This window comes from Coregonus lavaretus (assembly GCF_964263955.1).
Source record: "Coregonus lavaretus genome assembly, contig: HAP1_SCAFFOLD_637, whole genome shotgun sequence".
NCBI lineage: Eukaryota > Metazoa > Chordata > Actinopteri > Salmoniformes > Salmonidae > Coregonus > Coregonus lavaretus.
This window is the reverse complement of record NW_028166336.1, coordinates 140034-166519: the sequence shown is the minus strand read 5'-3', so window position 1 is coordinate 166519 and position 26486 is coordinate 140034. Positions and strand designations below refer to the sequence as shown.

The 26486-nt window shown below is 45.1% G+C and overlaps 1 protein-coding gene across 1 annotated transcript; it reads left to right on the top strand.

Moving 5' to 3' along the window:
• On the top strand, positions 1-26486 carry LOC311114869 (cohesin subunit SA-2-like). Its single transcript, XM_084190102.1, has 32 exons — positions 1-129; positions 2350-2478; positions 2562-2640; positions 3087-3230; positions 3450-3623; positions 3815-4019; positions 4126-4277; positions 5999-6072; positions 6206-6329; positions 6454-6552; positions 7296-7375; positions 7467-7574; positions 8068-8179; positions 8294-8411; positions 8486-8589; positions 8712-8804; positions 8917-9006; positions 10603-10806; positions 11030-11100; positions 11431-11599; positions 11800-11892; positions 12059-12233; positions 12491-12630; positions 14143-14244; positions 14590-14738; positions 15138-15266; positions 18072-18298; positions 18716-18968; positions 19662-19769; positions 20357-20483; positions 22602-22679; positions 23885-26486. The coding sequence occupies exons 2-32, from the start codon at positions 2435-2437 to the stop codon at positions 23906-23908; spliced, it is 3849 nt and encodes a 1282-aa protein (XP_084046228.1). The 5' UTR covers positions 1-129; positions 2350-2434; the 3' UTR covers positions 23909-26486.

Genomic DNA, 26486 nt, shown 5'->3' with positions numbered 1-26486 from the left:
GAGAGCGTCCAAAACAGCCTCTGACCGCCAGTTTCAAACTCATTTGCGGAAATCGTGGTAATATCAATACAAGAACAAATAACGACTCAACAAAATAGTGACTCGTTGGGAAATAAATTGAATAACGGGGTAAGTTATAAAATGGCGGAGTTGAATCTCGAAGTTAGTTGGTTTGTAGCAATTTTGTTGGTAGCTAACTATCATGCTAGCTAGCTAGCTAGCTAACAGGCTAGAAGTGCGGAGACTGCTAGCTACGGAAAGTCGTAAACCAGCCGCTGTAGGCTACTTTTTGTCTAGTTTATCGTGAATCTATGTTACGCATACCGAAAAGTAGACCCACTTAATTGAAACGTAGCTAGCTAGTTAGCTAGGATAATATGTAACATAGTGTTTGTTTACGTCCAATAGATGTTTTTCCGCTGGGGAGTTAACGTTAGCTAGGTACAGTATCGGAACTCCCGGGGCAAGATGGAGGACGTAAGGACGAGGTGTTTTTATGTAACTAAATGGTTGTATTGTTGCTCCACAACAAGTGTGTTGCAAAACAAGCTAACTTAGATATTTACATGAACTTTGAGGGCCACATCGTATTAGCTAGCTAGCTAAATATCCACTGTTTTATTGAGAAGATGGCTGGCTATCTGAACTCCGTTCGATTGCAGCCAGCGGGCTAGGGCGGAGCGCTAACGCTAACATGGCTAGTTAGCTAACTAGCCAGGAAACTAGCTAGCTAACTTAACAAGATGGAGAATGGTAGCTTAGCTGCAGCTATGCTAAGCTAACGTTAGTTAGCTACTCAGTCAAGATGGATATATTTTCCCGAGTGTTTTTTCCTTGTTTGTACTGTAACGTTAGCTTACAGAAAAGTGGGTACTGACGTTACTTGCAAGGATACAATTTGAACTCTTGGTTTAATGTTATACACGGAAGGCAAGTTGTTATTTTCATGCACGTAACGTTAAGGGTGACGTTCTGATGACAGCTGATGTTTAGTTAGCTAGCTTAGCTCTTTGGCAAGCCAGTCCGGGCAACCCCTCGCCAGGATACCGGTGTCAATTCTTGACTGAGCAAGCCCAAGAGCGGCTGTCACATTACTTAGCCAACGGTAGTTAGCCTAGTTCAGGATGCTCTCCGTCGGTTATTTCGACGTCGGCAGCTATCGATAATGTAGTTTTTTACGCGCTTTGTGTTGACCATGGACCCATGTTTGGCGCCACTTTTTCAGTCCCCATCATCAGGGCTTCCCGTCTAGTCAACCGCCGGCGCGAATACTGACTCGCGATTGTCTCCTCTTATGCAATAAGAAACACAGGATGTTGCTTGCTAATGCTATTTTATTGCTTTGCAATACAGTTGTAGCTGTATTGTACGCTACACTGCTAGCATCTGGCTGTATTTGACCCAATTTCAAACGCGTAATGTATGAATTTAGCTAGCAAGAATGGCTATTAGATTCAATGTAAGAAGTCGATTGTGTATTGGAATTCACGCGTTCTAATTCGAGCCCATGGGATATTCTCTCAAGTACTTAGCTATCTACAGTAGCGTTTTAAAGTTGAGTTTGAATCCACGTATTACTCATTCCATACTTCTCACTGGTTAGTGAGGTTAGATGCCCCACTTCTCCCCCGCAAAACTTTATTCAACCTGCAATCCAGCAAAAAAGCACAAACCGGTTATATGTACAGACACGAGCAGTTTTATTGTACAGTACAATGAATTTCTCGTTGGTCGTTACAATTCCTTTTCGGATTGACACACCACATCTACTGTAATCGTTCATAGTACAGTATGCCCCGACCGTCATTAAGACACCCAGGATAGGGTCGCTGCTAGGTTCACTTTGGCCTCCTGTAGTTCAACACACCTGTCCTGACGACATACTAGTATTGACAATATTGTTGATTCATAAAAAATATACTATTTGTGATTTTTTAAATATAATAATTTGGTTAATAATGGTTGAGTATGCCACTCTCTCGACGCCCTGCTATTTGCCTTGTATATGTCCACTGGTGTTGATAATTCGTTCTGATTGGTTAGGATATCTAGCGGAGGGTGGATTAGACACTCCCTTATATGGCCAATGTCCAGCCCTGGGTGACGTTTCCTGGAAACCAAGCGAGAGAGCCTATGAGCCCACAGCTGAGCATAACAGGAGATAGAGCCCGCCCCCTGTTACCATGTGAAAGGAGTATTTTTGTAAATTTCAGCCACTGGCTGATATTGAGGCCTGTTCAAGAGGATGCAATGTGTATGTTGTAGACGTTTAGCCGCAGGTTATCATACAACTCCTCTCTCCTGTCTTCTCTGAATTGCATTCTCTTCCTCTTCTGTTTTCTCCTCCAGGTCTTATGCTACCGTTCCACTGCCTTGTGGACACTGAGGATCTGAAGTCTGTTCTTATTTGAGTTGAATCAGACATGTTAGAGAAATGATAGCGCCACCAGAGTTACCGTCAGAGTTCCACTATCCTCAGTAAGTGGCTACTTCCATGATGTGTGTGTGTCAACAGGCATGCAGCAGACTGTTTCTAATTTGTGTGTGTTTTTGCCAAAAAGGGATTCGGACACCCGTTTCTCCTCAGACACAGACTTCTCGGAGGCTCCTGATGTCAGTATCAACCCAACCAAAGGAAAGGTACGACCAGGCCTCTTCCCTAAGTTATACACACCCCAACATCATATGATAACCTCTTCCCCAAGTTATACACACCCCAACATCATATTATAACCTCTTCCCTAAGTTATACACACCCCAACATCATATGATAACCTCTTCCCCAAGTTATACACACCCCAACATCATATGATAACCTCTTCCCCAAGTTATACACACCCCAACATCATATGATAACCTCTTCCCCAAGTTATACAACACAAAATACAATTATAAACTCTTCCTCAAGCTATACAACATCAGATTATAACCTCTTCCCCACGCTATACACAACAACAACATATTCGCCTCATCCTCAAGCTACTCTCTCCGCACCAAGCCAAATAAACAGTCTCTAGCCATATTAGTAAGCATTATGCTGTTTAACCCTTTATTGATTTCTCTCTCCATCCCTCCCTCCATCCCAGGGGGGGAAGAAGGGGAAGAAGGCGGCAGGGGAGAAGGGGAAGGGAGCGGGGGGAGCAGGGAGGATGAACGGCCACTATCAGGAGAATGGCATGGAGAACCTGATGCTGTTTGAGGTCGTCAAGATGGGAAAGAGCGCCATGCAGGTCAGTGTGTGTGTGTAACATTTACTGTGTGTGAAACACTTAGTGTGTATGTGAGTCTACACACAAGTGGCTTGGGCCTTAACAGGCCAATAGTTTATTTGATTATCAACAGTTCTTGATTATCTAATGACCAGAACATCTTTATTGGAGTTGAACCACAGTGACTGTATTTTAGTTCTATTTATTGTCTATCTCTGCTGTTGTTTGTCCTGGCTCCAGTCTGTGGTGGATGACTGGATTGAGGCGTATAAAAACGACAGGGACATGGCTCTGCTAGACCTGATCAACTTCTTCATCCAGTGTTCTGGCTGTAAAGGAGTGGTCAGTGGAGAGATGTTCCGGAACATGCAGAACTCTGAGATCATCAGGAGGATGACAGAGGAGTTTGACGAGGTAGGTTTTGTTTGTGTGAGACTTGGTAAGTGCATTACTCTGGGTTAAAGTTTAGTCGGTGACCTGAAATGTCCCAGTTGATTGATTCAGTTTTAGATGTCATTACCCTCTCTTTGAGTTGCATGCAATAGAGAACCCATAACTCCCATAAACATTCTCTCTCTCTCCACCCTCCTCCTTCCCCTCTATAGGACAGCGGAGACTATCCTCTGACCATGGCAGGTCCACTGTGGAAGAAGTTTAAGGGTAGTTTCTGTGAGTTCATTGCTGTGTTGGTGAGACAGTGTCAGTACAGCATAATCTATGATGAGTACCTGATGGACACGGTCATATCCCTCCTCACCGGACTGTCCGACTCACAGGTCCGAGCCTTCCGGCACACAAGCACACTGGCAGGTAATAGAGAGTGGGTGAGGTGAGGGGATATGTCTGTCTGTATTTGTCGGTTATTTCCCTCTCCCCTGGGCACACAGGTACACTGATTAACTGTGTGTTTGTGTAGCCATGAAACTGATGACAGCCCTGGTGAATGTAGCTCTGAACCTGAGCATCAATATGGACAACACCCAGCGGCAGTACGAGACAGAGAGAAACAAGATGGTCGCTAAGAGAGCCAACGACCGGCTGGAGCTACTGCTGCAGAAACGCAAAGAGGTGAGAGGTCAGGGTTAGGCTCCTCCTGGGTTAGGGGGTCAGTGTTTGGGAACTGGGTTAGGCTTCTTGGGCCCTTGGTTTAAGGTTTGTTTGGCTCACATTTTCCTTAGGGTTGACTGCTCATTGCTTCTGAGAACCTGCTTAATAAAACACTCTCTGCACTCACACGTTACCCAAGGTGCAGCAGCCTAACGAGTTGTGTTCCAATTTAAAATATGTATTACATTTAGAGTTGAGGATGCTTGAAGACATGCCTGAGGAGCATAACTAGTCAGTTAGCCTACAGTCAGAGAGAGAGAGTAAAGGGTTGTTCTACCACTAGCTGCTAGGCCCTGTGGTTGAGCTGGCATCTGGCTGTGTCCTGGCTTACATAACACTATGTCCCACTGGGCTTCCATCTGCCGGCTCCTTCTAATACAACCACACCAGAACAACATGGAACACTTCTGGCTCCTCCTACTAATACAACCACACCAGAACAACATGGAACACTTCTGGCTCCTCCTACTAATACAACCACACCAGAACAACATGGAACACTTCTGGCTCCTCCTACTAATACAACCACACCAGAACAACATGGAACACTTCTGGCTCCTCCTACTAATACAACCACACCAGAACAACATGGAACACTGCTGGCTCCTCCTACTAATACAACCACACCAGAACAACATGGAACACTGCTGGCTCCTCCTACTAATACAACCACACCAGAACAACATGGAACACTTCTGGCTCCTCCTACTAATACAACCACACCAGAACAACATGAAACACTTCTGGCTCCTCCTACTAATACAACCACACCAGAACAACATGAAACACTTCTGGCTCCTCCTACTAATACAACCACACCAGAACAACATGAAACACTTCTGGCTCCTCCTACTAATACAACCACACCAGAACAACATGAAACACTTCTGGCTCCTCCTACTAATACAACCACACCAGAACAACATGAAACACTTCTGGCTCCTCCTACTAATACAACCACACCAGAACAACATGAAACACTGCTGGCTCCTCCTACTAATACAACCACACCAGAACAACATGAAACACTGCTGGCTCCTCCTACTAATACAACCACACCAGAACAACAAACACTTCTGGCTCCTCCTACTAATACAACCACACCAGAACAACATGGAACACTTCTGGCTCCTCCTACTAATACAACCACACCAGAACAACATGAAACACTTCTGGCTCCTCCTACTAATACAACCACACCAGAACAACATGAAACACTGCTGGCTCCTCCTACTAATACAACCACACCAGAACAACATGGAACACTGCTGGCTCCTCCTACTAATACAACCACACCAGAACAACATGGAACACTGCTGGCTCCTCCTACTAATACAACCACACCAGAACAACATGAAACACTGTTGGCTCCTCCTACTAATACAACCACACCAGAACAACATTACACTGTAATTATACACCTCAATGCTTTCATAACTATACTAGCTGTCTCTTCTGTAATGTTTGGTTGTCTTGATAACTATACTAGCTGTCTCTTCTCTAATGTTTGGTTGTCTTGATAACTATACTAGCTGTCTCTTCTCTAATGTTTGGTTGTCTTGATAACTATACTAGCTGTCTCTTCTCTAATGTTTGGTTGTCTTGATTTTCTTGGTAAATAATGTCCAACCTGATGAACCCTGATCAAAATGTTTTCTTACTGATATCTCTTCTAATTTCAGCTTCAAGAAAATCAGGACGAAATTGAAAACATGATGAATGCGATATTCAAGGGTGTGTTTGTACACCGATATCGGTACGTGGCCTGTACATTGTTTCCATCATAGCGATGATCATAGATTGGATGTATTTCATTTGAGATACTTTATCCCTCTGTATAGAAGATATGATGATGATGATGATGATTACGGTTGTGTGTTGTATTGCAGTGATGCCATAGCAGAGATCAGAGCTATCACTATAGAGGAGATTGGAATGTGGATGAAGCTCTACAGTGACGCCTTCCTCAACGACAGCTACCTGAAATATGTAGGCTGGACCATGCACGACAAGGTGAGGAAGAGAGAGGGAGCGAGAGGGTGTGCGTGCGTTGCGTGAGTTAGGAGTGTGTGCAATTCTAACAACTTTGTATGTGCGTGTTAAAGTGTGTGTAATTCAAACTTGTGTGTGTTTTTAGCAAGGCGAGGTGCGTCTGAAGTGTCTGACAGCGCTGCAGGGTCTCTACTACAACAGAGAACTGAACACCAGACTGGAACTGTTCACCAGCCGCTTCAAGGTGAGAGCGCCACCTGGTGGACACATCAACACACTACAACTAATTACCTCAAGGCTCAACTTTCATAACTTTCAATGCCATTTAGCAGACTCTTTATCCAAAGCGACTTAAAGCAGTGCGTTCATGCATTTTCATATGGGTGGCCCCAGCGGGAATTAAACGTTTCAAGCACCGTGCTCCACCAACTGAGCCACACAAGACCATGTTCTACAACCACTCAACCATACTGGATGCACTATAGCTAAACCACTACTATGCCCTGTTGATTTTGAGTAGGTACACTATATATACAAAAGTATGTGGACACCCCTCCAAATTAGTGGATTCGGCTATTTCAGCCACGTTGCTGGCAGGTGTATAAAATCGATTACACCGCCATGCAATCCCCATAGACAAACATTGTCTGTAGAATGGCCTTACTGAAGAGCTCAGTGACTTTCAACGTGGCACCGTTGGTGTTGTGGCTGAATGGTGTTGTGGCTGAATGGAAGCAAGTCCCCGCAGCAATGTTCCAACATCTAGTGGAAAGCCTTCCCAGAAGAGTGGAGGCTGTTATAGCAGCAAATGGGGGACCAACTCTCCATATTAATGCCCATGATTTTGGAAAGAGATGTTCGACGAGGAGTTGTCCACATATTTTTGGCCATGTAGTGTATTTCCTGCCTAAACCACTACTATGCCCTGTTGAATTTGAGTAGAGGTATTTCAGCTAAATCTTTATCATTCATTTCCTCTCTTCACAGGACCGCATTGTCTCCATGACTTTGGACAAGGAGTATGATGTCGCAGTACAAGCAATTAAACTGCTCACTCTTGTACTACAGTAAGTTGTTACAGTTCAGATATCACAGTGGATACGGAGGTGTATTCAATGTGTGTGTGTGTGTTTAATCCGTACTGTGTGTGTATTACAGTAGTACAGATGAGGTACTGAGCCCAGAGGACTGTGAGAACGTCTATCACCTGGTCTACTCCGCCCACCGACCGGTCGCTATAGCTGCCGGGGAGTTCCTCTTCAAGAAGTAGGATTTGTTTATTTTATAATTGTTTTTATTTAATCCATTGTCACACATTCTTCATGTCTTTTCTCTTAAGTCAAATCAATCAATCAAAACTCTCTTGAAAACAATATGGTGCATCTCAAGAGGTTGTCCTGCAAAATGTCAAATGTGATGCTAAAGAAGCCCATGTCTGGTTCTTTCCCTGGAACAGTGCGAGATAGAGGCAGCAGTGCTGAAGACAGGAAGGTAGAGAGGTTAGAAAAGGAGAGGGGCAGGCAGGAGGAGAACGGGAGTGGGAGGAGGAGGAGGAGGAGGAGAGAGTACAGGCATGAGAACTTGAGAAAAGCAGAAGGAAGGAGAGAGAGGTTGGTAGATCTGGGATATGTTTTTTCTGGCATAGACATATTCCTAGTCTGTTCTATGTAGTCTGGGCTAGTGTCTAGAAGACAGGTTTATATAGTTTGTTTCCTATTTCTAAATCTAATACTAGTGACTCTTCTTCTCTCCTCTTCAGACTGTTCAGTACGCGGGAGCCGGAAGAGGAGGGCGCCCCCAAGAGGAGAGGAAGACAAAGCCCCAACGCCAACCTCATCAAAACTACTGTTTTCTTCTTCCTGGAGAGCGAGGTACAAACACACACACACACACACACTCTGTCTCTACCTCCATGAACATGCTGCATACTTACTGGGGAAAAAATACACCCACCCACACCCTGCCTGTCTGTCTGTGTATCTCAGCTCCATGAGCATGCAGCGTACCTGGTGGACTCTCTGTGGGAGAGTGGGGCAGACCTGCTCAAGGACTGGGAGTGTATGACCAGCCTGCTACTGGATGATCCCGTACCAGGGGAGGAAGGTATGATCTCTAACCCCTGACCTCTGACCCATAACCCCTATACCTGGCCTCTAATGTATCTCGTGTGTGTGTAGCCCTGACAGACAGACAGGAGACAGCTCTCATAGAGATAATGCTGTGTACGGTGCGCCAGGCTGCAGAGTGCCACCCGCCCATAGGCCGCGGCACCGGGAAGAGGGTGAGACACTTTTTAGACTGGGCATCAAGATTCACAGCTTCTTTTTCTTGCCTTCCACTTAGCAAAACAGTAACGGCAACTATTTCTCTGTCTGTCTCTCTCTTGTTCCCCCCCTCCCCCAGGTAATGACAGCGAAGGAGAAGAAGACCCAGCTAGATGACAGGACCAGGATGACGGAACTGTTTGCTGTGGCATTGCCCCCTCTGCTGGCCAAGGTAGGACACTACACCTTCACCCCCACCACCCTCTCTAGTAAACCTGTGTTGTAGTCTGTTTCCCCTGCCTGCAGTACTGTGTGTGAGTGTGCGCTCTCTCTCTTTGTTCCAGTACTCCATAGATTCAGAGAAGGTGACCAACCTGCTGCAGCTTCCTCAGTTCTTTGACCTGGATATCTACACCACAGGACGACTGGAGAAGGTCTAACCCCAACCCTATACTATAGTCTAATTCAAAGTCTAACCCCCAACCCTACACTAAAGTCTAATTCAAACTCTAACCCCCAACCCTATACTATAGTCTAATTCAAACTCTAACCCCCAACCCTACACTATACAGGCTTCGTATGGTCATGAAAAATCATGGAATTTTAAAAAGGTGTTTTCCAGGCATCAACATATCAGCCAGGAACAAAAGGAACCTGTAGCGCATTCAGACAGGATCTAAATTACACCGTAGAACATTCAGACAGGATCTAAATTACACCGTAGAACATTCAGACAGGATCTAAATTACACCATAGAACATTCAGACAGGATCAAAATGACACTGTAGCGCATCACCTGCATGTGTGTGAGACCAGTGGGCCGGTGCTCAAGGAGAGAGAGACCGGACATTGCAGCAGGTAGACGGCCTATAAAATATGATGGAGAACAGACTGACTAGGTAGCCAATTCAAAACACATCTTGTACCCTCTAGTTAACTGTTTAGCTATTATTAGCATGTAGGCTGTTAATTTGTCATTTCCCCGACAGTCGCGAATAAGGCCATACAAAGTTCATTTACTTTAAAAAATATATTATTTTGATTCAATTAAACAATCATTTAAAACTAACTAACTTCATTGTATTAGTTGGTATTTGGTTCAATCAAGTTGAATTGAATCATGTGAATCAAAATAATTACAGAATCGTGAACATATATTTCTGGATTATGTGGCTTCAAAACTTGTTTTGTAGATACTTCCAGTTGATTTGGGCGTCCAATGTATGGGACATTGCAACTCAATAGATGCTAGTCAACCTGCAGTAATTGGTTCTAATGTAGCTAAGATTTTAATTTAAAAAAATGTGTAGCCTACCATAGCCTTTTGAGCTTTGAGTTATTGAATGAGCGAATTATTCAAAAGGCATAAGTATTTCATTGTAATGTTGCAGTGTTTTTACATCATGGGTGGTCAACCATCCTCCAGGAGAGCTAATGGGTGTGCAGGCATTTAGTCCAGTCCCCCTCTAACAAACCACATTTTTAAAAATGAGCGGCTCTGATGTGTTTGAGCAGGGCTGGATCAAAAGCCTGCACACCCAATATCTCTCCAGACTGAGGGTTGACCACATGGGTTTTATACAGTTGCTTAACAGGTATTGTACTTTGTGGGGGTGAAGTGCCTTGCTCAACAACAGTAGATGGTTCATGGGATCAGAGCGCAGCCTCCCACTGTCAAACCACATTATGCTTAAATTAATAGCCAATTGTTGGTGATGGAAAAGTCATAAAATTCCATCTGGCAAAATGTGTATGAACCCTGACTATAACTCTTACCCCCAACCCCTATACTATAGTCTAATTCAAACTCTAACCCCCAACCCCTATACTATAGTCTAATTCAAACTCTAACCCCCAACCCTACACTATAGTCTAATTCAAACTCTAACCCCCAACCCTATACTATAGTCTAATTCAAAGCACTGTTCAGCTTGACAAAATGACAGCACAAAAGTTGCAAAATATCAAATGCAAGACATCTCTGAAACATATTTCCACTACCTTCCTACTCCCTCGCTTTCTTCTTCTAGCACTTGGAGGCGTTGCTGCGTCAGATCAGGGAGATGGTGGAGAAGCACACCGACACCGAGGTGTTGGAGATGTGCTCCAAGACCTACCACGCTCTCAGCAACGAGGAGTTCACCATCTTTAACAGAGTGGACATCGCCAGGTCACAGCTGCTCGATGAAATGGTGGACAAATTCAACAGACTCCTGGAAGACTTCTTACAAGAGGTGAGAGGGAGAAGAGGGGAGGGGAGGGGAGTGATGAGGGGGGAGGGGAGGGAAAGGAAAAATGAACTGGTGGACAAATTCAACAGACTGTTAATGGACTTCATACAAGGTAGGAGAGAGCTCACAGAGGGAGTTTCTACCTCCAGTCTATTCCTTTTACAATTAGGGGGATGGACCAGTTTGTGTGTAGTTGATACTGACACTGATCTATCTCTGTGTTCAGGGTGAAGAGCCTGATGAAGATGATGCCTACCAGGTCCTGTCAACTCTCAAGAGAATCACAGCCTTCCACAAGTAAGGCCTCCTCTCTCCTCCCTTTCTCAAACCCCCTCTTCTCTCTCCTCCCTTTCTCAAACCCCTCCTACCTCTCCTCTTCTCTCTCCTTCACTCCTCTCTAACTCCCCTCCTCCTCTCTAACTCCCCTCCTCCTCTCTAACTCCCCTCATCCTCTCTAACTCCCCTCATCCTCTCTAACTCCTCTCCTCTCTCCTTCCCTCCTCTCTAACCCCCCTCTACCTTTATCCTCTCCTGTTCCTCCTCCCCCTCCTTTCTCTCTCCTCCACCATCTCTTTCCCCCTTCGCTCTCTTGGACTGGCTCCTGAGGATCTTAACTCTCTCCCCCAGTGCCCATGACCTGTCCCAGTGGGATCTATTCAGCAGTAACTTCAAGCTGCTCAACACAGGCATTGAGAACGGAGACATGCCAGAGCAGATAGTGGTCCATGCTCTACAGTGTACCCACTATGTCATCCTTTGGCACCTAGCAAAGGTCTCAGAGGGCAGCCACAGAAAGGTATGTAACACTCCCCTCTCAGCTGGCTGGCAGCTCAGAGCCTTTTCATTCAGTTGGGTATTATTTGGTAGCTAGGAAAATGACATTGGGGAGGCAGTTGGAGAGTTAGTCAAGGTTTATACAGCAAGTCTTTTGATGGTTCACTCATGTGTATGTAATCTAGGAGGATGTGTTTTGATCATGTAATAATGGTGCTGTAGGAGGACATGGTGAGCCTGAGGAAACAGATGAGGATGTTCTGTCTGATGTGTCAACGTTACCTCACCAACGTCAACACAACCGTCAAGGAACAGGTACTGTCCTGTAGCAGCTATTCACAGCCTAGTTATTTAAATCAGGTTCTTTTCAAACATGAAATTCTCAGAATCCCCATACAACCCCATTGAGATGAGGAAGACGTGGCCAAGGAGGCAGAATACTGATAACCAACTGTCCGTCTCTCCCCCCCCCCCTCCCCAGGCGTTCACCATCCTGTGTGATGTGTTGCTAGTCTTCAGTCATCAGATGGTATCAGGAGGCAGAGAGCAGCTGGAACCTTTGGTCTACAGTCCTGACGACTCTCTACAGACAGAACTACTGTCCTTCATACTGCACCATGTCTTCATAGACCAGGACGATGACAGCGGCAGCACTGGTACACACACACACACACCGCTACACACACTTTTCCAGTAGGATTGCTTATTTGCACTTGAAAATAGCTCTTGTTTGGCCATAGCTAACCAACAAGACCCTGCTAAAGGAATGACATTACTGTCTGGCCCTGTGACAGTCTGTGATGTTATGGGTTATGTGTTCCTGGTTCTACCTTTTTAAATGGTCAGCAAGATAGAAGCTCCCCATAAGAGCTCTGTGGCTGTCTGTGTGACTATCTGTTGTATCTCTCTACAGATGGCCAGCAGGATGACGAGGCAGCGAAGATAGAGGCTCTTCATAAGAGACGTAACCTCCTGGCGGGCTACTGTAAACTCATCATCTATAACGTAGTAGAGATGAACACTGGAGCTGACATCTTTAAACAGTACATGAGGGTAAGAATGGCCTCCTACCTTTAAATACCTGTCTGTTACTGACATCTTTAAACAGTACATGAGGGTAAGAATGGCCTCCTACCTTTAAATACCTGTCTGTTACTGACATCTTTAAACAGTACATGAGGGTAAGAATGGCATCCTACCTTTAAATACCTGTCTGTTACTGACATCTTTAAACAGTACATGAGGGTAAGAATGGCATCCTACCTTTAAATACCTGTCTGTTACTGACATCTTTAAACAGTACATGAGGGTAAGAATGGCATCCTACCTTTAAATACCTGTCTGTTACTGACATCTTTAAACAGTACATGAGGGTAAGAATGGCATCCTACCTTTAAATACCTGTCTGTTACTGACATCTTTAAACAGTACATGAGGGTAAGAATGGCATCCTACCTTTAAATACCTGTCTGTTACTGACATCTTTAAACAGTACATGAGGGTAAGAATGGCCTCCTACCTTTAAATACCTGTCTGTTACTGACATCTTTAAACAGTACATGAGGGTAAGAATGGCATCCTACCTTTAAATACCTGTCTGTTACTGACATCTTTAAACAGTACATGAGGGTAAGAATGGCATCCTACCTTTAAATACCTGTATGTTACTGACATCTTTAAACAGTACATGAGGGTAAGAATGGCATCCTACCTTTAAATACCTGTCTGTTACTGACATCTTTAAACAGTACATGAGGGTAAGAATGGCATCCTACCTTTAAATACCTGTCTGTTACTGACATCTTTAAACAGTACATGAGGGTAAGAATGGCATCCTACCTTTAAATACCTGTATGTTACTGACATCTTTAAACAGTACATGAGGGTAAGAATGGCATCCTACCTTTAAATACCTGTCTGTTACTGACATCTTTAAACAGTACATGAGGGTAAGAATGGCATCCTACCTTTAAATACCTGTCTGTTACTGACATCTTTAAACAGTACATGAGGGTAAGAATGGCATCCTACCTTTAAATACCTGTCTGTTACTGACATCTTTAAACAGTACATGAGGGTAAGAATGGCATCCTACCTTTAAATACCTGTCTGTTACTGACATCTTTAAACAGTACATGAGGGTAAGAATGGCATCCTACCTTTAAATACCTGTCTGTTACTGACATCTTTAAACAGTACATGAGGGTAAGAATGGAGAAACACTCACCTGTCTGTCTTTACCCAGTTATGACCATAGAAATATAATCTATACAAAAGACTTGGAACCTCGAACCCTGGGAATTTGACTGTTAAACTCATCGGTACACTCGCAATGGTTATCAGTCCACACATTATCCCATCGTTGATGTGAATGTGGAGGCCCGTTCTATAGATTCTATTTCTATGGCGATTACCTCTTCTTGCCTATGACACTCATTTAACCTCCACACCAGATCATTACCAGAGTCATTCCCATGTACTGCTTGGTTGCAATGTATCAGAAGTCCTGTTTTTCCTGTAAGAGACTTTGACTTGTGGCTGAACTGTCTTCCACTCTCTCTCTAGTATTATAATGACTATGGTGACATCATCAAGGAGACCATGTCTAAGACCAGACAGATAGACAAGATCCAATGTGCCAAGACACTCATCCTCAGTCTACAACAGGTGGGTTACACACGCTGTTGTTTTTATCAAGCTAGATCTTGGTTTGAATTTTATTTCATCTCTCCAGACTTTTTGGAACAAATCAGATTGGAAGAGCAATGTCTTCATTCCACACATTTATTCACCCATCTCTCCTCTCTCTCTTCCCTCTCCTCTCTCCTCTCTCTTCCCTCTCCTCTCTCTTCCCTCTCTCCTCTCTCTTCCCTCTCTCCTCTCTTCCCCCTCTCTCCTCTCTTCCCCCTCTCTCCTCTCTTCCCCCTCTCTCCTCTCTTCCCCCTCTCTCCTCTCTTCTCTCTCTCCTCTCTCTCTTCCCTCTCTCCTCCCTCTCTTCCCTCTCTCCTGCAGTTGTTCAATGAGATGTTGTCAGAGTTGGGGACAGGTTTTGACCGCTCGTCCTCAGCGTTCTGTGGGATCAAGGAGTTGGCCAGACGTTTCTCTCTCACCTTTGGTCTGGACCAGGTGAAAACACGAGATGCTATCGCCATGCTGCACAAGTCAGTGTCCTCTTCTGATCTCTCTTTCTCTTGATAGCTTTATTGTACACGACTTAAAATAACCAGCTGATAAATACTCCAGCTTTTTAACACGATTGAACATGATTAGCATATGATGGGTGTGAGCTGTACATAGGACTAGTTAATGTATGTATCTACTTGTGCTGCTAGATAGCTCATTTTTCTGAACGCAAACTTTACCTCTCTACCTCGCTCCCCTCTCTCCCTCCCCCTCTCTCCCTCCCCCTCTCTCCCTCCCCCTCTCTCCCTCCCCCTCTCTCCCTCCCCCTCTCTCCCTCCCCCTCTCTCCCTCCCCCTCTACCCCTCTCTCCCTCCCTCTCTACCTCGCCCCCCTCTCTCCCTCCCCTCTCTACCTCTCTCTCCCTCGTCTCACTCCAGGGATGGTATAGAGTTTGCGTTTAAGGAGCCCAGTCCCCAGGGAGAGGGCAACCCTCCTCTTCACCTGGCCTTTCTAGACATCCTCTCTGAGTTTTCCTCCAAACTAATGAGGCAGGACAAGAGGACTGTGTGAGTACACCCTCCTCTGCCTCTCCTAATCAGACACGTGTGTGTGTGTGTGTGTGTGTGTGTGAGATAAGTGATGACTATTTTTATTTTATTTTTTTATTTAACCTTTATTTAACCAGGTAAGCCAGTTGAGAACAAGTTCTCATTTACAACTGCGACCTGGCCAAGATAAAGCAAAGCAGTGCGATAAAAACAACAACACAGAGTTACATATGGGGTAAAACAAAACAAAGTCAAAAATACAACAGAAATACATATATATATACAGTGTGTGCAAATGTAGCAAGTTGTGGAGGTAAGGCAATAAATAGGCTATAGTGCAAAATAATTACAATTAGTATTAACACTGGAATGATAGATGTGCAAGAGATGATGTGCAAATAGAGATACTGGGGTACAAATGAGCAAAATAAATAACAATATAGGGATGAGGTAGTTGGGCGGGCTAATTTCAGATGGGCTGTGTACAGGTGCAGTGATCGGTAAGGTGCTCTGACAACTGATGCTTAAAGTTAGTGAGGGAGATAAGTGTCTCCAGCTTCAGAGATTTTTGCAATTTGTTCCAGTCATTGGCAGCAGAGAACTGGAAGGAATTGCGGCCAAAGGAGGTGTTGGCTTTGGGGATGACCAGTGAGATATACCTGCTGGAGCACAGACTATGGGTGGGTGTTGCTATGGTGACCAATGAGCTAAGATAAGGCGGGGATTTGCCTAGCAGTGATTTATAGATGGCCTGGAGCCAGTGGGTTTGGCGACGAATATGTAGTGAGGACCAGCCAACAAGAGCATACAGGTCACAGTGGTGGGTATTATTATTATTATTATTATTTATTTTTTTATTATATGGGGCTTTGGAGACAAAACGGATGGCACTGTGATAGACTACATCCAATTTGCTGAGTAGAGTGTTGGAGGCTATTTTGTAAATGACATCGCCGAAGTCAAGGATTGGTAGGATAGTCAGTTTTACGAGGGCATGTTTGGCAGCATGAGTGAAGGGGGCTTTGTTGCGAAATAGGAAACCGATTCTAGATTTAACTTTGGATTGGAGATTCTTAATGTGAGTCTGGAAGGAGAGTTTACAGTCTAACCAGACACCTAGATATTTGTAGTTGTCCACATACTCTAGGTCAGACCCGTCGAGAGTAGTGATTCTAGTCGGGTGGGCGGGTGCAAGCAGCGTTCGGTTGAAGAGCATGCATTTAGATTTACTAGTGTTTAAGAGCAGTTGGAGGCTACTGAAGGATTGTTGTATGGCATTGAAGCTCGTTTGGAGGTTTGTTAACACAGTGTCCAATGAAGGGCCAGATGTATACAAAATGGTGTCGTCTGCGTGGAGGTGGATCTGAGAGTCACCAGCAGCAAGAGCGACGTCATTGATATACACAGAGAAAAGAGTCGGCCCAAGAATTGAACCCTGTGGCACCCCCATAGAGACTGCCATAGGTCCAGACAACAGGCCCTCCGATTTGACACATTGAACTCTATCTGAGAAGTAGTTGGTGAACCAGGCGAGGCAGTCATTTGAGAAACCAAGGCTATTTAGTCTGCCAATAAGAATGCGGTGGTTGACAGAGTCGAAAGCCTTGGCCAGGTCAATGAAAACGGCTGCACAGTACTGTCTATTATCGATCGCGGTTATAATATCGTTTAGGACCTTGAGCGTGGCTGAAGTGCATCCATGACCAGCTCGGAAACCAGATTGCATAGCGGAGAAGGTATGGTGGGATTCGAAATGGTTGGTGATCTGTTTGTTAACTTGGCTTTCAAAAACTTTTGAAAGGCAGGGCAGGATGGATATGGGTCTGTAACAGTTTGGATCTAGAGTGTCACCCCCTTTGAAGAGGGGGATGACCGCGGCAGCTTTCCAATCTCTGGGGATCTCAGACGTTACGAAAGAGAGGTTGAACAGGCTAGTAATAGGGGTTGCGACAATTTCGGCGGCTAGTTTTAGAAAGAAAGGGTCCAGATTGTCTAGCCCAGATGATTTGTAGGGGTCCAGATTTTGCAGCTCTTTCAGAACATCAGCTGTCTGGATTTGTGTGAAGGAGAAGCGGGGGGGGGCATGGGCAAGTTGCAGCGGAGGGTGCAGAGCTGGTGGCCGGGGTAGTGGTAGCCAGGTGGAAAGCATGGCCAGCCGTAGCAAAATGCTTGTTGAAATTCTCGATTATTGTAGATTTATCGGTGGTGATAGTGTTTCCTAGCCTCAGTGCAGTGGGCAGCTGGGAGTAAGTGCTCTTATTTTCCATGGACTTTACAGTGTCCCAAAACTTTTTGGAGTTAGTGCTACAGGATGCAAATTTCTGTTTGAAAAAGATAGCCTTTGCTTTCCTAACTGCTTGTGTATATTGGTTCCTAACTTCCCTGAAAAGTTGCATATCGCGGGGGCTATTTGATGCTAATGCAGTACGCCACAGGATGTTTTTGTGCTGGTCAAGGGCAGTCAAGTCTGAGGAGAACCAGGGGCTATATCTGTTCTTAGTTCTGTATTTTTTGAATGGGGCATGTTTATTTAAGATTGAGAGGAAATTACTTTTAAAGAACAACCAGGCATCCTCTACTGACGGAATGAGATCTATATCCATCCAGGATACCTGGGCCAGGTCAATTAGGAAGGCCTGCTCGCTGAAGTGTTTGTAGACTGACTAGACTGATATGTCATTCGTATGATATCATTAAGCAGGACAAGAGGACTGTGTCCACTCCCAGACATATGACTTTATGTTTAGTTGTGTGTGTGTGTGTGTGTGTGTGTGTATGAACATGTGTAAGGTGTGTGTAACATCTCTCCTCTCTCCCCTGTAGTCACATGTATCTGGAGCGGTTCATGACCTTCCAGATGGCCCTCCAGAGAGAAGACTGCTGGCTGCCTCTCATCTCCTACAGGAACTCCCTCCAGGCTGGCGGAGATGATGACAACATGTCTGTGGTCTCTGGCTACTCCTCCAGAGGGTCGTCTGTCAGATCCAAGAAGACCAAGGCTGCTACTCCCACCGCTACCGTCGCTGCAGCCAAGAGGAAACTGCCTGAAGGTAGCTACAGGACCAGGGAAGTCTGGAAGTCAGTCTGTGGTCACGTCATGGCCATGTTAGAGAGGACAAAAGTATTGATATCTGTCCCAGTCTGAGGTCATCTCCTACTGTAAACACTGTTACCCCTGGTAGGTAGATGATGTAGGCTCTATGGCTGAAATCACCTAGCCTGTTGGGAAGTGCTCACTGCATCTCTTACAGTCATCCAACCCTTTCAGAATTGTCTTTAACGGTGTGTGTGTCTTTAACGGTGTGTGTGTGTTTAACGGTGTGTGTGTGTTTAACGGTGTGTGTTCTCTAGCTGAGGAGAGCAGTAGCGGCAGTACAGATGTGTGTGTGTCTTTAACGGTGTGTGTGTTTAACGGTGTGTGTGTGTGTTTAACGGTGTGTGTGTTTAACGGTGTGTGTGTTCTCTAGCTGAGGAGAGCAGTAGCGGCAGTACAGATGTGTCGTGGCAGCACCAGACCATGCAGACTCCAGTGATGATGCCCTCCCCCCACCTCACCTCCACCATGATGAGAGGTCCGGGGGACATGAGGGGGGAGGTCAAACGGGGGAGAGACGACAGCTACATGGGAGTGTACGCCCTCCCCTCAGACTCCCAGCAGCAGCCTCACCCACACACACTCCCCCAGACCCCACAACTCCACCAGACACCCATCGACTACAAGTAAGATTCTCTCTCTCATCCCGTCTCTCTCTCTCTCTCCTCCCGGCTCTCGCTCTCTCTCTCCTCCCGTCTCGCTCTCGCTCTCTCTCTCCTCCCGTCTCGCTCTCTCTCTCCTCCCGTCTCTCGCTCGCTCTCTCTCTCCTCCCGTCTCTCGCTCGCTCTCTCTCTCCTCCCGTCTCTCGCTCGCTCTCTCTCTCCTCCCGTCTCTCGCTCGCTCTCTCTCTCCTCCCGTCTCTCGCTCTCTCTCCTCCCGTCTCGCTCTCTCTCCTCCCGTCTCTCTCTCGCTCTCTCTCTCCTCCCGTCTCGCTCTCGCTCTCTCTCTCTCCTCCCGTCTCGCTCTCTCTCTCCTCCCGTCTCGCTCTCTCTCTCCTCCCGTCTCTCGCTCGCTCTCTCTCTCCTCCCGTCTCGCTCTCGCTCTCCTCCCGCCTCGCTCTCTCTCTCCTCCCGTCTCTCGCTCGCTCGCTCTCTCTCTCTCCTCCCGTCTCGCTCTCTCTCTCCTCCCGTCTCGCTCTCTCTCTCCTCCCGTCTCGCTCTCTCTCCTCCCGTCTCTCGCTCGCTCGCTCTCTCTCTCTCCTCCCGTCTCGCTCTCTCTCTCCTCCCGTCTCGCTCTCTGCTCTCGTTCTTTTCAGGTATATTTTGACATATACCTGAAGCACCAGTGTGGTTGTCTAACCTATTGTGGTGTGTGTGTAGTACCCAGGTGACGTGGATGCTGGCTCAGAGGCAGCAGGAGGAGGTTCGTCAGCAGCAGGAGAGAGCCATGAACTACGCCAAGCTCAGGACCAACCTGCAACAGGTCATGTAAGAACACACACACACACACCCACCCCATCCCATCCCTCCCTAACCCCGAGCTCAGGACCAACCTGCAACAGGTCATGTAAGAACACACACACACACACACACACACACCCCATCCCTCCCTAACCCCGAGCTCAGGACCAACCTGCAACAGGTCATGTAAGAACACACACACACACACACCCATCCCTCCCTAACCCCGAGCTCAGGACCAACCTGCAACAGGTCATGTAAGAACACACACACACACACACACACACACACACACCCCATCCCTCCCTAACCCCGAGCTCAGGACCAACCTGCAACAGGTCATGTAAGAACACACACACACACACACACCCCATCCCTCCCTAACCCCGAGCTCAGGACCAACCTGCAACAGGTCATGTAAGAACACACACACACACACACACACACACACACACACACACACCCCATCCCTCCCTAACCCCGAGCTCAGGACCAACCTGCAACAGGTCATGTAAGAGCTACTTCCTTTTCAGATCTTTGTGGACTAACCAGTTGATGTACTGCTACTCTATATTGATGGTCATTTGAATGTACTAATTATGGTGTGTGTGTAGTCGGCGTGGTACAGGGCTGATGGAGGAGGATGAGGAGCCTATCGTAGAGGATGTGATGATGTCATCAGAGGGTCGTATGGAAGATCTCAACGAGGGCATGGACTTTGACACCATGGACATCGACCTGGTGAGACCTTTGACCTTTTACTACACACATGGCTTTTGGTTTTTAAAACCTTTTACAGCGAATTATGTGGTGATCCAGAAATATCTCTGTCAAGAAACACTAAATATACTGAACAAAAATATAAACGCAACATGTAAAGTGTTGGTCCCATGTTTCATGAGCTGAAATAAAAGATCCCAGAAATTTTCCATACGCACAGAAAGCTTTTCTCTCAAATGTTGTGCACAAATTTGTTTACATCCTGGTTAGTGAGCATTTCTCCTTTGCCAAGATAATCAATCCACTTGACCAGATGTGGCATATCAAGAAGCTGATTAAACAGCATGATCATTACACAGGTGCACCTTGTGCTGGGGACTATAAAAGGCAGCTCTAAAATGTGCAGTTTTGTCACCCAACACAATGCCACAGATGTCTCAAGTTTTGAGGGAGCGTGCAATTGGCATGCTGACTGCAGGAATGTCCACCAGAGCTGTTTACAGATAATTTAATGTTAATTTCTCTACCATAAGCCGCCTCCAACGTCATTTTAAGCCGGGTGTATGCTACACGACTTTCAAAATCCTAACATCGCTAAACCTCTCACATTAAACGACCATCTTTCCTGTAGTTTTTTTTGTCTTGCCAACTTCGTGGCGCACACATTAAACGATGTGGCACAGACGGGTCACACATTACAAGATTCTTCATTTGGTCTTGAGGATTGTCGATACCATACTGTCTTGCGAAAACAATGTGATGTGATTAGATTGAATGTAGCTACAACGAGCTGTGGCTCACAGCAGCCTCAAACGTTTTCAGACATTCACGCTTGCCATACAGAGTTGAAATACTGTATCTAGCCAACATTTTGAATTTAGTAACGTTGCTTGTGAACTTCAGAGCTGTAACAATTTGATGCTTTGGTTTTAAAGGCAAGTACAAATGCATACTAGTAGTAGTCATGGCTCCTGTGCGAGAGTCTACGCATTCTGGGTGATGCGACACAACGTAATCTCACTGGCTTCTTCTCTGGCGAGCTCTCATTTGGCTATTTCTGATCACCCTTCTCAAAACTTGTCGTTGCACATCTCACACTACAAGAGCATTGCCGATTTTGTGTCAATATCGGGACGTCTGGGACGGCTCAAAGACTAGATCGGTAGCCCCCAGATTGCGTCTCTGACCTGCTCACATTAAACGAGCATCGGTGATGGCCGCGTGCCCCGAGTAGGCAACGACATGCGGATTCTGTCTCCGATCTCAAACGTGTCTAGGATAGCTACATCGGGGTCAAAATGGTGGTGTACACCCGGCTTTAGAGAATTTGGAAGTCGTAACCGACTTCAGTGGGCAAATGCTCACCTTCTTTGGCCACTGGCATGCTGGAGAAGTGTGCTCTTCACGGATGAATCCCGGTTTCAAATGTACCGGGCTGATGTGAACATTGTGAACAGAGTGCCCCATGGTGGCGGTGAGGTTATGGTATGGGCGTAAGCTACGGACAACGAACACAATTGTATTTTATCAATGGCAATTTGAAATGCACAGAGATACCGTGATGAGATCCTGAGGCCCATTGTCGTGCCATTCATCTGCCACCATCACCTCATGTTTCAGCATGATAATGCACAGCCCCATGTCGCAAGGATCTGTACACAATTCCTGGAAGCTGAAAATGTCCCATGCTCGCTAGACATTTCACCCATTGAGCATGTTTGGGTTCCTCTGGATCGACATGTACGACTGCGTGTTCTAGTTCACGCCAATATCCAGCAACTTTGCACAGCCATTGAAAAGGAGTGGGACAACATTCCACAGTCTATAATCAACAGCCTGATCAACTCTTATGCGAAGATGTCTCGCTGCATGAGGCAAATGGTGGTCACACCAGATTTGTTATGGTATCTGTGACCAACAGATGCATATCTGTATTCCCAGTTATGTGAAATCCATATATTAGGGTCTAATTCATTTATTTCAATTGACAGATTTTCTTAAATGAACTGTAACTCAGTAAAATCTTTGAAATTGTTGCATGTTGAGTTTTATATTTTTGTTCAGTGTATAATTATCACAATCAGCTCATATAGGTAGAATTAAAATGTTTTCATATTTGTTTCTCTCTCCTTTCTCCAGCCCCCCTCTAAGAACAGGAGAGAGAGATCAGAGCTGAAACCAGACTACTTTGACCCTGGTTCCATCATGGACGAGTCTGTAAGTAACTCTTCTTTTATACTCATAACCATTATTACTTTATAGTAGTACTCTTCCTTATACATACACAGGGCTCTAAATTAAACATTTTCACTGGTAATACTGGTGCTCCCAACTTAAAGTTAGGAGCACCTCGATGAAATTTAGGAGCACCAGAAAATAATATATATTTTTTAATTGATTGAAATACAACCTATATGAATTCTAGCTATGTTTAAAGCACATATTGTGCCCTAGAATCTAATATGTAACGAGCTCCTGGGTGTCACAGCGGTCAAAAGTGCTGCACCGCAGTGCTAAGGCGCCACTACAGCCTGAGGTTCGATCCCAGGGATTAAATGCTGAAGACTGATTTGGTTGAATACATTCCTTTCGCTTTTTCTGTTGGAAAGCCTGGGAAGTTCCCCTCAGGAAGATGACGAAAAGGGGTGGGGTCTAGTAATAATATAATAATAATAATAATAATAATATGCCATTTAGCAGACGCTTTTATCCAAAGCGACTTACAGTCATGCGTGCATACATTTTTGTGTATGGGTGGTCCCGGGGATCGAACCCACTACCCTGGCGTTACAAGCGCCGTGCTCTACCAGTTGAGCTACAGAGGACCAGCAACAAGCTAGCATGCATAAGATACAAACTAACGCCGCATAGGCTACTTTGTCCGACACGGTAGGAAAACAAAACGTTAAAACAAGTAAATGCCTCTCTTGAGGGGAAACAATTTTACTCCGTGCCAATCAAATGCTTCATTTCTGCTCGGAGACAATCAAATCCAAGCATTGACAGCCAGCGCTGCATTCAAACACACAATCCCAATACTGGAAGGGTGGCTCAGCCTCACTATAATAATACCTAAGGCATGTTGTTGTCTCTCGAGTGGCGCAGTGGTCTAAGGCACTGCATCGCAGTGCTAGCTGTGCCACTAGAGATCCTGGTTCGAATCCAGGCTCTGTCGTAGCCGGCCGCGACTGGGAAACCCATGGGGCGGCGCACAATTGGCCCAGCGTCGTCCAGGGTAAGGGAGGGAATGGCCGGCAGGGATGTAGCTCAGTTGGTAGAGCAAAAATAAAATAAACATGTATGCACTCACTAACTGTAAGTCGCTCTGGATAAGAGCGTCTGCTAAATGACTAAAATTTAAAATGTAAATGTTGTTGCTAAGTGCTTTTACAGATGTGTAATGACACCTTTTCTCTCTGCAGGTCCTTGGAGTGTCCATGTTTTAAACTGGTCTTTGTAGACGGAGAGAAGAGGAGAGGCATAGTGTATTTATGGAGAAGTTAAGATGCAGATCAGGAGTCTTCTTTCTCTGGTTTATCCTCCATGGTCTAACACACACACAGTGTTGCTCGCTCAGAGGGGACTGAATGAAAACAAAATACTTTTCTAATCCTTGGGTAAGCTTTCCCCTTTCAGTTAGTGGCAAACCAGTTCCAAACCTAGAGGAATCCTCGAGACGTTTAGTCTGAAGAATGTTCCATAATTCTAGAATGATTTATTTTTCTTCCAACTGGAGATGAAATGAGTTCTAACGTAAGAGCCTTTCGTTTTTCAATGTGTTCTAACCCTGTCTCTATGCTAGTATAGTGAGTAACCCGGTGTGGTGTAGTAATTTATAAACAGATTGTTAGTAGAAAGCTAGCTAGCAGTGCTGTGGTATTAGTGGATGGACATGGTCTTTATGCTGTTTTCCTTTCCCCCGTGTTGGACTGTCAGTAGAATCTGTTGGTTCTGTGGTTGTGATGACAACTGCTGGTGGTTCTGTTGGTGACCTGTTGAATAGATCAGCTGTAATGGTAATGGATGTAGCTGCACACATCCAACCCTTGGTCCAAGTAAAGGGCATAACTGTTTTCCAAGAGCAGATTCCTTCATACGAAACGAGTAGAAATAACCCCACACGGTTGTAAATGCTTCAGGATAGTTTCTTGAAGGTCTCTTCGTCATATCCGACTGTGTGTGGGTCCGGTGTTTCTATTCAGTCTGACTGAGGACCCCTGAGGTTGCTGAGAAGAGGCCCAGGGTGCGTCTCAAAAGTAGTTCACTATTTAGGGAATAGGGTGCCATTTGGGACGCAGGCCCAGTGTTTAACAAGGAACTAAGCTGTCACACAAGTCCTGAAGCTTACCCAAAGATTTGGACCCTTCTCCCCATCTGTAGAGACTTCTCTCCCGACGGACAGCGAGGCGATTTTCTCTCTGGTAGTGCCACCGCTGTGCTGACTCGGAGACAAGCAAGCAGCATGTTAATACACAGAAAATACATTTCTCCCTCTCCAGAAAATCCAGCACATTTACTGTTGAAATAGCTATCTCTAAATTTTAAATAAAGTTATATATGAATCGGTGCTGTTTTTATAACTGCATTTTTTAAATTAATGTTCAACATAAAAAGTTAAGGTTTCAGAAATGTGTAAGTAAAACTGTTTGAAATGAAAAGCATGTGTAGTCATGCGGCAAGGAAGATTTTTAAATTTGTATTTTTGTTTTTTCTTCGTCTTAATAACGTCTTGGGGTTTCTACCTTTTTTTTCCTAAGTGTAAATTAGTTTGGACTCATCATGGAGAAAAAAAATTTGACTTGTGAAATCTCAGCTTTATGGTTTTCACCTTCAACATCATGAGTAATAATGTCCTATCGCGAAACTCCACAATATGAAGCTGTATAACTAACTTAAAGCCAGTCATCATTCTAATCCTATAGAAAGGTTGAGGTTGGGTTCATCCCAAATGGAACCCTAGTGCCCTCACCAGGGCCTATATTCCCTCTTGGCCCTGGTCAAAAGTAGTGCACTATATAGGGAATAGGGTGCCATTTGGGACATTTATCAACAGCAGCAGCACTCTGGCAGCTAGACAAAGCTTAAATGTGACATTAACTATTATGTCGTCCATAAGTTTTAATGAAATGTTTTGTCTACTGAGGTAAATCTATCTACTTTAATCATTCCATGCCTGAGCCTTAAACATGCTATAGTGGAAGGAAATCAACTCCCCTGTCCAAGAAACTGCCCCTAGCCCCATAGAAATAGTATTACTAGAATAAAGTTGCTCTGGTCTGTGTCGTTTTTGCCTATTCTAGTAATTCTGTGCCTATACCCATAGGTACCTGTGTATATCTGATAGGAATGGATAAGTAAGGTATAAGCAATTTGGCTTCATCCCAGCTAGTCTATCAGGGGGGAAAGGTGAAGCTACTACCGTATTGCTTATACCCATCGGATTACTTCAGATCTACACTAGCACCTAGGGGTTAAGGGTTGAGGTAGCCTTGGAAAGCTTCTGTAGACGAGATTTGGAAGGATGGCCTCGCGAGACTAGGGTCGAGGGTTGTAAGGTATGTTTCTGGACAGGTCCTAAATCATTTTTTCTCACTATTCTTCCGTGTCAGAGAGGTAACCATGAAAGGTGATTATTGGTGTTATGATGACAGAAAACATTAAAGATGGCCCAGATGTGATGTCGATGAAGTAGATATAACAGCCTGTGTGTGTTTTACCTAATTATTATTTCATGTAAGTAAATACTTTGGAGTAAAAATTACTGTGGCTTTTGTTTTGTCACTAACTACCACTACATCGGTATAATTCCTTTATTTGATCCTTACTGTATATAAAACAAACATCAAGCTTTATTTTCATTTGTTGTGTTTTTCGGTTTTTGGCCATTTATGTATGTTGCATTTTTTCATATATATATACACACTCTTCCGCGATATTGTTTGTTCCCCATCCTATTGCCACTCACTCTCAGATTTGTACATGTCTGGAGACAGTCACTTTTTGAATAAAAGTCAACCAACTCGA

Bases quoted from the DNA above. Each gene is read 5' to 3' on its own strand.
- LOC311114869 (XM_084190102.1), top strand. From the start codon at position 2,435: ATGATAGCGCCACCAGAGTTACCGTCAGAGTTCCACTATCCTCA. The intron at 4,278-5,998 runs GTGAGAGGTCAG...TTCTAATTTCAG, and splicing joins TGCTGCAGAAACGCAAAGAG to CTTCAAGAAAATCAGGACGA. The intron at 7,376-7,466 runs GTAAGTTGTTAC...TGTGTATTACAG, and splicing joins CTGCTCACTCTTGTACTACA to TAGTACAGATGAGGTACTGA.